General features: G+C 42.6%; 1 protein-coding gene across 5 annotated transcripts in view; it reads right to left on the bottom strand.

Annotated features, from left to right (window-relative positions):
• Positions 1-14,056, bottom strand: part of CAMK2A (calcium/calmodulin dependent protein kinase II alpha) — a 614,478-nt gene that overhangs the window by 94,815 nt on the left and 505,607 nt on the right. For all 5 annotated transcript variants that reach the window (XM_085617723.1, XM_085617725.1, XM_085617726.1 and 2 more), the window contains one exon: positions 10,247-10,295. In XM_085617723.1, coding sequence (XP_085473849.1) covers positions 10,247-10,295 — 49 coding nt within the window. The remainder of the gene's footprint in view (positions 1-10,246; positions 10,296-14,056) is intronic.

Genomic DNA, 14,056 nt, shown 5'->3' with positions numbered 1-14,056 from the left:
GTGATACAGAATGGATTGGGGAAATGCCGGGTCACTACAATCAATTTCCTAGAATGGTTGATGTGGATCCTTGACTATCTGAAAATGCTGATGATTTTAGTTTGGAGCTGGCTAGGTGGACTACATGGCCGTCACAGAGGCTGTTAGGTTCACAGACTTCAGCTTGCGAGGCCTTGCCCATATCAGAGCACAGGGTTCACCTCCTTCCCACACACAGGGCTTTACAACTTCCTCTTCTTCCAAGAGTGGTCACTGGATCAAGGCTTCCATCTGTGCCCCAGCTTTGTTACCAGACTTGAGGGTAACAAAAACTGTCAGCACCCTGCTCCCAGTCTGCAGGCCCTCTATGCTGGTGCATGACCAGACATCCAGAGGAGTGCAACCTAATGGGTCAACATGACAAGTAGTTTAATGAAACTAGAGCCAGTGACAGGAAAACAGATAAATAATCGTAACCCTGTCCAACTTATGTAAAACGTATCTTGGCAGACTTTCTTCCAGGGAATTTACAAAGAAGGGGAAGGACAGAAACCAAATGGGCAAGGAATTGTCTATTTTGAGGATATGCTCCTCAGTGGTATATCTGTGTTTTCCAGTTACTGGCAGAGCACACATGGGGAGGACATATATGAACTCTACATGAGAACTTGGCCCGACACAAATAAGATATTCTGAGTTAGCTCATCTGTGAGCTGATTTGGGTCACCGTTGCTCCTTACCAAGAAAGCACTTATATACTTGTCTAGACAATGTTATGTGTTCTAGCTAAAATATTTGGTGGTTATAAAAGAAGATGTCTATAGATGTGAGGATTGTGATATAAAAATGATGAGGAGTGTGTGAGATTTAGACATTCAACCGGTCTGATGGGACCAAGGGTATGATTGCAATTATTGAAAATTAATTTGCTGCAACGGTTTTTATTATAGTTCTCATACTAAAAATGATATCAATAGTCTTGATACTAAAAGTAATTTTCAAGCTAGTGCATGTTTATACCGGTATTTTTTAAAATTTGGAAATGCGCACTGATACCAATGGTTTCTTGGCACTAAAAATACAGCCTAAACAGAAGCAGAGTTTAAAATAGCCGTATGTTTAACCTTTTCTGGAAAAATTCGACTGTGGAGGCCAATGTCAACTCTACAGGAAGAGAGTTCCAGTGCTAGAAAAGAGTCTAGAAAAGAGAAGGGGCGTCCTCCTGTTCTTCTCCTGATCTTGGGAAGTACAGGTTTTTTGTTAGCAGATGACTTGTGTGCACAAGATGGACAATGTACTGTGAACCTCTTTCTAAGGTAGAGGGGACAAGTTCGATCATTGCTTTGTAGGTGAAGCAGCTCAGGAATAGGAACAATGCACACTTTTCAATGTCCTACAGACCACAAAGCTGCTGACCAAGCTAAAGGGTCTTGGCCGATGAAGAAAACATCTGTCTTGTCACCCTTTAGCTGTAAACAATTTCCAGTGATCCAATCAGCAGCTGCTTCCATAAAGGCTTTAAACGTGTTTGATGGTGATTACATTGTAATTTTTGCTTGATTAAGATAGTTCTGATATTACACTTGAGTTTGGCACACTTTGATACACCACTTGCTTGACACTGAGTCTACACTCGGTGATCGGGAAGGAATCAACACAATCGATGAGTCATTTATTCCCTCTTCTCATGATTGGGAAATAACTAGATGTGATGATGTTGAAGCTTTTGTACTATGGCTTTCCTCTTATGGAGTCTCCCTTCTGATTCTATTCTGAATTAATACTGCAGCCTGAAACTAGACAAGGGTACAACTGCTATGAGGTCCCTCAGGCTCAGCCCCAGGAATACTAGATGTTTCCTACTCTGTGAAGGGATATAAATATTTTCTGCTGCATTGAATATGGGCCTTCATAGGATTCCTGCTATGCTCTATTAGCTATCAACACACACCAAGTGCGTGGACCCAAACACACAACAAACTAACCTATTAAATGGACCAGCAGCACACTAAGCTGAGGTAACAAAGGACTCCAGTTATGAGTGGTGGAGAAGATTTTACCAGGGATTTGGTAAAAAGCCTTTAACTACCAATACACCTGCCACCACCTGTCAGTTTCCCCATAGCCTGATTTTACTGGGGTTGTCACTGCTATCTGCGCAGTATGGGGGTGCACTGTGAGCACAACTCCAGGTCAGCAGAGCCTGGTGCACTACTGAGACTTCAGAGAAAAATGCATCCTCTCAGTGAGCTTGTAGGTTGCCTACTTCACAGAAGAAAAACACAGGATAGACCAGAAAAGGGAAAAGGATCTTAGGATAACACCATTTTCTGTGGCATGCAAGCACTTTTATCTTTACAGAACATTTATCTTGGAATAGACATTGAGAGATTACTGCTCTCTAGTTAAGCCCCCTATCATTTAATTGGTAAAACCTCAACAAAGTTCTGCAGAATTTCTATATTATGTCCCTGCATTATGCTTTACAGTGAAGTCCAATCCATTGCAACAAAATATACCACGGCAATAGCTCAATGTTTTCATTGTGATCAGCCCTGGAGTATGTTATGGCCTTCCTGAATGATAGAATTAGTGTTAAAAAAGTAGGACCTAGTGCCCAACAGCATAGCACTAATCCTCAATCACATCCAGGTTCTGCTCCATAGGTAAGATAAAAGTGAATGAAAGCTCCCTTTGTTTCCAATTAAATGAGACCACAATGGCGCAACTACTTTGTGAGCAGTGGTTAGGAGCTGTCAACAAAGGTGCATAATATCCACTTCAAGGTGTCAAGAAACTAAGCTGTCCAGATGAACTTCTTCTCAGTGAGGACAGTCATGGGAAACGATAGCCACAAATGTCCTGTAGTATCAGCTAAGACTTTAAAAGGCTCTCACAATGAGATTGGATAGTGGAGATTCCCTAGGCCAGTACAGCCTCGACCGTCCCTTGAGCCAGCAAATCCTTCCACTGCACTGCCCACAATGTGCTCAAGGTACACTAAGCAATACTGACCCATCTATGATCAAACATTTAGCTTGGCCTTCTGCTGTGGTTCAAAGATCTGTAATAGGTGTGCCTAGTATCCTATTCAGTTGTTACTGAAGAATCCAGATCTCTTGACCCTAGATTCGTTGTTTGCATGAAGGACCAGGGTATGGTTTTATGATATCTCAGTCATTCTCAGGGGTAACTTCATAGATACTTCTGTCAAGATGGTTTTCTGCACCTGCTCTGACACAATGCACAGGAACACTGTCTCCTATGTCAGCGTCAATGATGCAGGCCAAAGTCTTCTCAGGTGTCAGTGAGAGCAGGTTTGTTAATCATGCTACTACTGCTATGAGGTATGTCTGCTGTGTATGTGTAAGACCAGATGGAAACATCCCTTTTGTTGATCCATCCTCTCCGAATCAATGTAACATTACAAAAAGGGGAGCTCTCTGGTCAGTCCCTATGAGGACGGCTCCAAATTCACTCTCTGGAGTTATGGAATGGGCTGATTTTCACAGAACACACTGTGGTGTAATTCAGCTGCTCCAATGTCAACAAAAGAATTGACTCCACTAATATTCATAAGAGTAGCCTCATTTGTCATTCAGAGTGACAGGATCAACTGGTTAAAGAATCAGATGTCTTCCCAGATCCTCTAGTATCCAGCAGGTATTGACTTCTGATGACAGCATTCCATTCATCACGTATGCAATGACAGAAGGTACCCTTTAACTTGAAACTCAGTGCAGCAATCTTCCCACAACCGTCCTGTATGACAAGCCTTTACCAAACTATTCCGCTAAAGAATTCACCACTTATACCTCATCCGCTTGCACAGGATCCAAATCCCTTTCCAAGCACCAACGTAGCCAAACTCATCAAGCTCCTCTGTATTTTTTCTTTGTACCAAGTCCCCATGACTCATTAAGCAATTCAGAAGCTGCTCCCGAAAGGCCCGAGAATCTTCCAGCATTTCTGACACCTTAAATACTAGTAGGTTGAGCAAACCCACTGATACCAAAGAGTGTTCCACCTGCTATACTCCCTGCAAAAGTCCTTCGCACAACTGAATTAAATATGGAATCTTGACTGCCATTTCCAACAAAGTTGGAACCAAAACGTGTGTTGTCCAAAGTGAGGTCAACAACACCATCTGACACATCTGCTTCCTCATCTAAATCAACACTCTGTATCACTGCAAAATGAGGGAAAGCATAGCCTTTCATACTCTTCCAATTCTGACTAAACGCTTCCACTGCTATCGCTCCTGGATCCGGTCACTAACTGATATAATTTTCTAACAGAGCTGTTAGCCTGGATGCAAAGAGATCCACCCAAAAGGGTCCTAAAGTCTCCTGAATTTTCACAAACAAATCCTCCAACAGCTTCCTATAGCTGTAATCGGTCACACTGCTTGAATTCCAATCTGCTATAACTTTGGAAACACCTGGTAAATACTCTGCCTGCAGAACAATTTTGTGCTCCAAACAAAATTCTCACATCTCTTGGGTTAAATCCACCAATCTGTTTGATCTTGTTCCTCCCAATTTGTTGATATAGGTCACTGTCGATATGTTGTCCATCCACAAAAGAACAGACTAACCATCCAACTGCCTTTTGAAACTCTGCAAGACAAATATCCCTGCCTTCATTTCCAATTAATTTATGTGACTTTTCTTCTCCAAAGTATTTCAAACACCTCCTGTTTCTTGACCTGAGCAACAAGCCACACCATCCTAATTTGCTCACATCTGATTCCAAACTGAAATACAGTTTCAGCCCAAATATCACCTTTCTATCCCATGTGTCTAAATTCTCCTTCCACCATTGTAACTCTATCCTCACATCTTGACTCAAAACTATTGTGTCTCCATACCACAGACCTCTGGATGAACCAGACATCTTCAACCTTTGCAATGCTCGATTATGCAATGGTCCTGGAAAAATGATGAAGCCTGAACTGTCGAAGATAACAGGCCAATCACTAGAGCTAACTCTCTCAACTTTATATCATCTTTCCTTAACAAAGCTTTAACTTTTTGTCTTATCTTCATGACTCTCTTCTCCGGTAGCTGCAACTGATAAGACACTGTGTCCACTACAAACCCTAAAAACTCCATACAACGTGTTGGAGTCAAAATTAATTTCTCTAAATTCACTACAAGTCCCACATTTTCCAACAAATCCTTCACTAGAACCAGCTGACTGTTCAACTCCTCCAACTACTGTCCCATTAACAGGGTATTGTCTAGGTATATTATCACCCGAACACCCTTCTCTCGCAAATACCCAACTACTGGCTTCATCACTTTTGTAAAACACCAAATGGGCTGATGATTATCCAAACGGAAGGCACTGAAACTGGTATAAAACACCTTTCCACCTGAATAGTCTACATTTCCTGATCTCCTTCCTTGTTATTTGACTCCTCTGAGTGTGAAACAACCTAAATCTTCTTCCCACCTTTATAGGGATAGAGCTAATACTGATCTTCGTACTCACCTAGTCCTGCATTGGAGGTTTGTCCTCGTCCTCTAGAAGATTTAAATCTGGCGCCCCTTCCCCTACAGGTATAGAAATTTCCTTGATTTCCACCGGATCCATAATTACCATTTGACTGGTAGCCATAGTAATGGGTATTGTAATGGGTGCAGCTGAAAGGTTGCCCTCTCCTTCCAGTCCGCTCAGAAAAACTACCAATGTTAAATACACTGTTCATATTAAACTGCGCCTTATCCAGAATGGTGAACATCTGCACGAATTTTCCAAAGGACTTCACCATTCCTTCACGAAACAAAAGGTTTTTGGTGTCCTCTCTTGTCTCTCTTTTGGCCAGATCACTCAACTTTAATTGGCCAGCGTTAGCATTGCCTAGAAAACATATTGCACGCTGGCACCAAGATCTCAATATTTAGATCCTTTGCTTTAGGAAAAGCATCTTCCACCACGTCAAACATCCTTGCTAAGGGCCCTAAAACATCAAGGAGCTTGTCCTGACATTGTTTGAGAGAGCCCTCTAAACCTTTTCTACGATCCTGTCCTAGTTTGAACAAATAGGTTATCATTTCTGTTGGACCCGGCCTCGTGGCGTGGTCCGTAACCCCCTGGATTGTGCCCGTTCCCCGCCCCGGCCTTCACGGGCCACCCGTCTGAACTGCACCAAGGCCCTTCACCCGGAGCTGCACGTGGTCGCATACTCCTCGTGGCTCCGCCATCCTGTTGGCATCCACGTCACCCCGTGCACCAGCCGGCGCGACCCCGCTCAACCCGGCCTCGACCCCAGCGAAGCCCCGACATCGAGGCACCACGAACTAGCCAGGGGGTGCCGCAGGAACCATTCATCGCCCCCGGCGGAGGACAGTATCGATGGGACCCCCAACTGTCCTCCCCTCTCGAGGTGTGATCGCCCGGCAACTCCCATGGGCCTGGCGCCTCTCCTGCTGGGCGTCTGGCCACCTCCACCCGGCCACTCCGCCCCCTCGGGCGCATAGGTCCGGACATCAAAGGGCTCCAGACCTATATCTGGGGCGACCCCACCACAGCTCGGCAGTTGTATCTCGGAGTCGAGAGCCCTGCTGATTGAATCGCGGCTGACCCTACGGAGAAGAACTCTTGTCGGAACCATCACGAGCCCTGCTGACTGCGTCGCGGCTCCCTCTTGTGAACCCTTTCTGAACCACCTGGAACATCGGAGCCCTGCTGACGCTGTCGCGGCCCAACCTCGCTGAAACCTTCCTCGGAGCCCTGCTGACGACGTCGCGGCTCGAGCTGAGCAGAAACCAGCTTGAGAGCCCAGCTGATTGAATCGCGGCTCTCCACGAACTGTACGCCAGAGCCCTGCTGACGCCGTCGCGGCTCGACCCCTCCGAGATCCGGAGGTCCTCCAGCTTGAGGATAAGAACTGGGCCCCAGGTACCCTCGTACCGCATTCCTGCCAAAGACTGTCCCGCTACCCCGACCCTTCCAAAGAGACACTGAGACTTTTGGTGGATCCCTTGATCCCTTCGTGTAAATATTGACCTCGTAACCTTTTTATTGCTGATAAAGAATTGCTTGTCACAAGACAACCTCCTTGAGTCCTGTGTGGTGGTGTTACTGTGCTAGTACGTGATAGGAGAAGGATCTCTCAGGAGACTTCTCGGCAGCGCTCGGCTACTTCGTGCAGTGAGAGGGCCCCCCCCTTGGTGGTCTCACCGACTTCTCGGGGTCCGCCTTCCAACAATTTCCAAACCCAAATTCAAGGTCATTGTGACCTTATCATCTATGACCGGCCGAGAACACTGCGCTTTCATTATATTACGCTCCTCTTTCTGCAATAGCCTTCTAATCCAGTGCCGAATATACTCAGACACATGGTACAAATGCCACCAATCCTTTCCACAGTAATGTCTAATATCACAAGGATCAAAAAGATTCTTGCCCCCATCGGATTGACTACTTTCTTCACCTTTTTTGACCCCTCATCTGAAGTAGCCCCAAATTCCTCTTCAAAATTCTCATTGTAGTCCACATCCAGCATATACTCATTCCAACTTGATGTCCCTCCTTTAACCTCCATCATACTTGATGGTACATCATTCGCAGTGGTTGACTGCCCCTTCTGCGTGCCGCTGCAGACACGCGCTCCATCTGAGCCGCCTAGGGCTCCCTTCTTGCATATTACCATCTCCCCAGGCTTTCTCTTTCTTGAGTGTTTACCTCCTGGCCCTCTGTGCTCAACAGAAAAATACTCATCGCCCTCAACAAAGACTGCCTCCCTCTATTTTTGTAAAGCTTTTTTAACTGTCTCCCACAGAGCACTGCCCAATTTCTGAACAATTATCTTGCAAATCATGCTCTCCTGATTTACCTCGCTATCTTGAGACTCCATACTTCCCTCCCTAATATCCTGGCATCAGATGGTTAATTAAAAAAAATTGCATCTAATATTAATATTCTTTAATACTAATCTTTTTTTCACAGCATACTCTACTTTTAAACGGTCTCACCTTGAAACGGCAATAAAAACTGCATCAACTGTCAATTTTGCTGAGACCAATATGCCTTGAGGCTATCATTGTTAAGCAATGGTCCTCGCAGGCCAAATTCCTCTAAACAAAACCTGAGTATTGCTAAACAAGACCAATAGCAATTCGGGCCAATGGTGGGTGAAATGCCCAATCTCTCTTACACACAACGAACAAGAATCTTCTATCAGACCGAGGACTGAACATTCAATTTTTTCATTGTGATATTTTTTAAAGTTCCATTTGGAAGCTTTTAATAGTGCTGATGCTCAGAATGAGTAAATAAAAGATAAATGCATCATGCTAGCCTCCTGTCTTGACATAACATTTCCACAGTTCCTCACAGGCTTTTCTTCCTGACCCAAAAAGATCAAAATTCAATTTGACCAAATGTATCCAGGTTTACAATGGGACTACTTGGTTTAAACTTTATATTCATATCAATAAGGCTCCGATGGCAACCAGCTTAAGCTAGCAAAATAATCCCAATAATGGCACCCTCCATGTCATCATACTTTACTCTGTCACTGTCTTTCAATTTGAAAATGTCTTTTCCCTGTTAAGGGGAAGGTGACTTGCTGAAGCTTCTGCTGCTTTGTATTCGTCTCTTACCTTATTTTTATCTTGTGCTATGTTCAATGCCTGACAACAATGCCAACCAGTACTTAAATGCCTGGAACCAGAATCTGTACCACCCAGGGGTGCCTGTGGACAACTCTTTCGGTGTCAAAGCCACTCTAATCATTTGCAGGACTGGTGGGAGAGGATCCCAGAGAGAAAGGGGGAGTTTTATTTTTGTTTTTCAGTTAGTCTTATTTGTTCAGATAGCTTTTTAAGTATTTTAAACATTCACCTGTTATATTAAATGTTCAGTGTACTCCAACAATGCTCTAAGATTTTTCAACAAAAATAAGTGTTCGTCAGAGTAAATTTTCACACCACCATTGACTGATGTATCCTCGCTGTCATTGATATGAGTCTGCAAGTGAGGCAATGCATGAATAATCAAATAGATGCTTCATCTTTTTCCACCATGAACGAGGTTTTACACACCTCAAAATTGAAATGTCTGATTCAAAGTGAAAAGAGCTAGCCCTATTCTGCACTATATGTAATTGTCCTTACTGTGAGAGGGTACGGAATTTAGATTTAGTGTTCTATTAGGTTGTAAGACTAACCACACAGAGAGGGTAGTAGACTTCTCTCTAACCCAGTGCAAGAAAATGGGCTGTGCAATTTAACCTCTACTGATTGTGGTGCCACCCAATACCAATCTCTTGATAGACTAGTTTAAGGAGGACGCAGCCACCCATTATTAAAGCACTAGGCTGGTCAGTAAACTCTAGTGCTTTGTTGAGGAATGCCAAAACCACCATGCTGCACCCTTAGTTAATTTACAGATTGAGAGGTTCACTGTGGGAAAAATAAGCCAGGCCAGTCATACAAGGAATTCTGTCCCACAGCCACACTTGTATAGCTCCCAAAACACACAGCAATGAGTTTTCAAAGGTGCCCAAATAGAACACCATAAACTACCCCTTAAGACTCCCTAAATGTCCGTCAGATGCTCCCATTACCAAACCTTGACTATCACAGATAGAGATGTCCATAGCACCAAAACATCATGTCACCTCAATGTAGTTGCCCAACCAAACCCTTGCTTAGCCCCCATGAAAGCCTCAAATGCTCCTGCTAGGACCTAAAATAGCTCCAGAAGAGCTCCAGAAGAGCCATGCAATGACTGGTAATTGCAAAAAGGAAACTGGAACTGAAATGTAGCAAAGACAATAAACAATACGGCTGCTAAGGAGGACATCGATACTTGTAGTGGGCAGGCTACACATTAGCTTTTGAGAAAATCCTTTATTTAAGCTCTAGACAAGAGAGGATCCAAATCTGTAATGTTCCAATGACAAGGCAATTTGCATTCTAGCTCACAAACAACTTCTGATCGCAAAGATTTCAATATTTGTTAAACCTCATTTTATCAATATTTTCCTGCCAAACTAGTCCGCATGATTTAGTTATCAAGAACTTTGCAACTTATTTCTTTTCAATATGAGTGGTGGTGTACAATTTGAATATACTGGATTTCCAAAATGTACAAATAATTATCTGTGAGGAAACAAAATGATTTAGGCTATATGGTTCCTGGGTGATCAGGAGATGCTGCAGAAATTACCTCACTGGCTGGAGATCTATGAAATATTTCAGGGCAGAAATGAACAGCATCTGTAGAATGATAAAACCATTTGGGATTAACCCACCTTTAGTGTCTTCATCTTCAATTGTGGTGTTGGTACTCTCAGAAGATTCCTATATAAAGAAAAGACAGATAAAAATGTGAAATATACTTCATCATTTTATCTAAAAAATATTCCTATGTCTATATACATTGGGCGCTACAATAATCTCCCTTTCTAAACCCTTCCCCTGTAAACACACAGAATTCTCTTACTCTAAACATGTAAATATCTGTGTTTATTCCAACTTGGAAAGGTTCTCCTCTTTCCTACTTTCTCCTCATCCTCTATAGACTTCACCCCCTGCAAAACTCAACACAGTTCCCCTCAAAACTACAGACCACTAAAGGCAATTCTACTCATCTCAGTGTCTAAATATTGCCCCTGCCACTAAACCTCAAAGCATTTCTTTGCAATATATAGAACACTTTTGCACCCAATATGGTAAGATTTCTCCTCATTCTTTGGATATTTTCACTCCCAATCTATTTATGCCCTTCATGCTCTAAAAATAAACACATTTTTGCACCTAGCATTAAACAGTGTATTATTGCATTGTTTAAATATTGTTTCATAACATTATATGGCCAAAATCTAAGCATCCTCACTCTATCTAATATCCAAAGATGTGTCCGCATAAAATCCAAAGATCTCTCCTATTCTAATTGTCTAAAGGCTTCTCAAGCTGCTTGGAACAAATAAATGGTTCACCTAAAATCTAAATACAGCTACCTCGTCTTACAGAGTTGAAATTGCTCCTACATCTAATGGCTTCCCTTCCACAAGAACATAAAGGCTTCTTCTAATCCTAACATTCAATGACCTAAAGTCATCTATCTCAAAGTTAATAGACAGTGCCCCCTTAACATTTAAATGCTGCAACTGCTGCCAGCTTCCAAAGTTTTCTTCTAGCACTTACAGACCCCTTCTCAACTGAACTCTTAAAAGTTGCATTCAAATGTTAATTACCTATCTTCCATAGATTTTCTAGAGTGCACCTTCTACCCTAAGTCAAAAGTATTTTACCTCCACTCAAAAACTCTGTCAAATGCCTAAACACTTACATTCATCCTAACATTCCTAAACATTTTCTCATCCAATCATAATTTACTCCCCGTAACCTCTTCCTGAGTTCTAAATAGTTTTCATCTTCCCAACATTTAAAGACTTTTCCTCCAACTACTAAAATATATTTCTGAACATAACATTTAAAGATCTGTACTCCAACAAAAATCTAAATGTTTGTAATCCAAGGAAACCTAACTCTCCCTACATCCAATATTGTAAGACATATTTGCCTACAAAACATCTAATGACTACTTTGATACTCAATATTTTAAGACCTATTACATACCAAAAATCTAAAGTCTACTCCTACATTTTGAGTATAAAGATGTTTCATTCATGCAATATCTAAAATATCTACTATAATCATCTAGATGTCTCCACTACTCAACATCATAATGTCTCCTCTAGCAACATCCAATGGCTTCTTCTCAAATCAACATCCACACATTACCATATCCAGCAGTTAAAGAAGCCCCTTCCATATAACTTATAAAGACATTTCTTCTAACCAACATCAAAAGATGTCTCCCACTAAAATCCACAAAGGTTGAATTCACACTCCATTTACAAGCGTCTTATCTGCCAAAAATCCAAGTAATTATCATTCTGTCTGTCAACCCCTAAATACTTTTCCATCTTAGGCTTCAATTAATTCCAACACCTAAATGCATCCACCTCAAAAATCTAACTATCCCAGCGAATGCTACCATCTAACGACTTGTCTGCTCTCAACATTTTAAGTCCTTTTCTCTCTCATGAATGAATGCCCTTCCAACATTTAAAGCCCCACATATATTTTCACCCACACCATGCTAAAACCCACACAATTAGGAGCCAACACGGGTCCTAACTCCCATACATAAGCCTCGTTTCAGAACTACTCAACAAGAAACCTAGTCCATAAGTTAAAGCAAAACAAAATAAAAAAATTTAAGCAAATTCTACATCTATAGTCATCAGCAGATTATTTTCTGAATTCTGTCCCTTGCATTTTCTCCAAAATATTCCCTCTCTTTGTTAGATCTCTGACTTCAGGCAACAAAAAGACCACTGACTGCAACAAGCAAAAGGAGATAGCCTTTTCCTTCTCAGTTCAATGGCGGAATACAGGTTGATGTATGCAAACAATATAACTATTTTGAACTGGTTCCTTAAGTGATCCGACACATTCATTTACCATATTTAAGGTTATTATTTGTTGCAATGCGCCTAGTAGAGCCCTGAGTATACCACACCCTACAAAACAACAAATGAGTCAGAGTTTCTCTTCAGAAATCAGTAGGGCCCTCTTGGTGCCGCCTTTAACTGTTAACTACAGAAATTACTGTGGTAGTGAACAATAGCCTTGTTACACTGCCGTGCCTGACAACAAGCAGGCAGATCATGCAATCATGAATGTGGTAGTGAACAATGTGCCTGTGGCACTGCTGCACCTGCTGCCCATACTCAGACACTACGTCACTGACATCACATACATAAACACACACCAGCAATAGCAGAGCTCGGTCGTCCTCTCTGAGGATCTTATTGACTTGTGCCAAAACTTTTACCCAAGGGGACTGCTCCTTTACCCACCTAAAGCTACAAAACACTTTGGTGTTAGCCACTCCACTTTTTAAGGACCAGACTTTTGAATACAAACCAAATGGATGTGTTAGTGGGTGTTGTAGGACCAGCTGCTGTCCGTGCAGGTAACAGCGAGGGGCGGTGGGGCCAGGTAAGGGGGGAATTCGAGGAACGATGCCGAGGAAAAGTTAATTATTTATTTAATTTCCCCTCGGCATCATCCCTAGAAATCCCCTTACCTGGCCCCACAGCTGTTACCTGCAGGGACCGCGGCTGTGTAGGACACCCCTTAACTCTAATTTTAGACATCTAAGATGTACTAGCACAGCACCTACACTACCACCCACAATGTTGTGGTATTTCTATTTTTGATTGCTGTAAAGAAAAGCAGGATGGCACTCATTAGGATGCATATGGTGGTACATTAAAAATAAAAGGCTAGTTTGATCTGAGCTACAGCCCATTGACAAATTCTTGTAACCATTTAACGGGGGTTGGTGGAGCGCATTATAAGTTGCTTTAGAGACTAGTCAGAGATCAGACCTAAGTTTATTAAACGCTAGAAGACGGTCTATTGTAGATTCAAGAGGGATGATATCAGACTGATTGATGCCTTTGTAAGGTTGAGATTTGACAGGAAATCTTCTGATTAACCAAAAACCTGCACTCTTCTGCAAGAACATGTTTATTGTCAGATTAGAGTTTATTGAAAGGATATCTCCTGGATTGGCTTTAGCCATGGCCCCATTTCATGGGAGATGCATAAGATGATGCCTCGCCTTTTTCGAGAGTAGTCTATGAACTTTGAGGATTCAGAATGCTAAATTCATCCAGACCTCACGTGTCCAGGTATCAAAGCAAAGAGGAGCTGGTACTGTTGGTCAGGGATTTCAGTAAACCGAGTGAAGATGGTGGGGCTGGACCACAATCCTATGTGAGTAGCCAGATAAGCCAAGATCATCAATGGACGGCCACAGCTCACAGATGGGAAGTGGAAACAGAAGAGTTCTCTTAATGACCAGCTGCTGTAACGTGGACATCTGTTCAGCTTCTACAACATTGTTTTAACCCTGAGCTAACCAGGTACTAAGTAATAGTGATCGAAGCAAGGAGTGAGGGAGATGAGACAGAGGCTGTGGGGAGTGCAGGGTGGGGTGTGGAACACACAACAAAGGCACGGGCATTGTACACCTCCCTTGT

This window comes from Triturus cristatus, chromosome 7 (assembly GCF_964204655.1).
Source record: "Triturus cristatus chromosome 7, aTriCri1.1, whole genome shotgun sequence".
In the NCBI taxonomy this organism is placed as follows: Eukaryota; Metazoa; Chordata; class Amphibia; order Caudata; family Salamandridae; genus Triturus; species Triturus cristatus.
The sequence above is the reverse complement of the archived record's forward strand: the minus strand, read 5'-3'. Positions and strand labels throughout refer to the sequence as shown.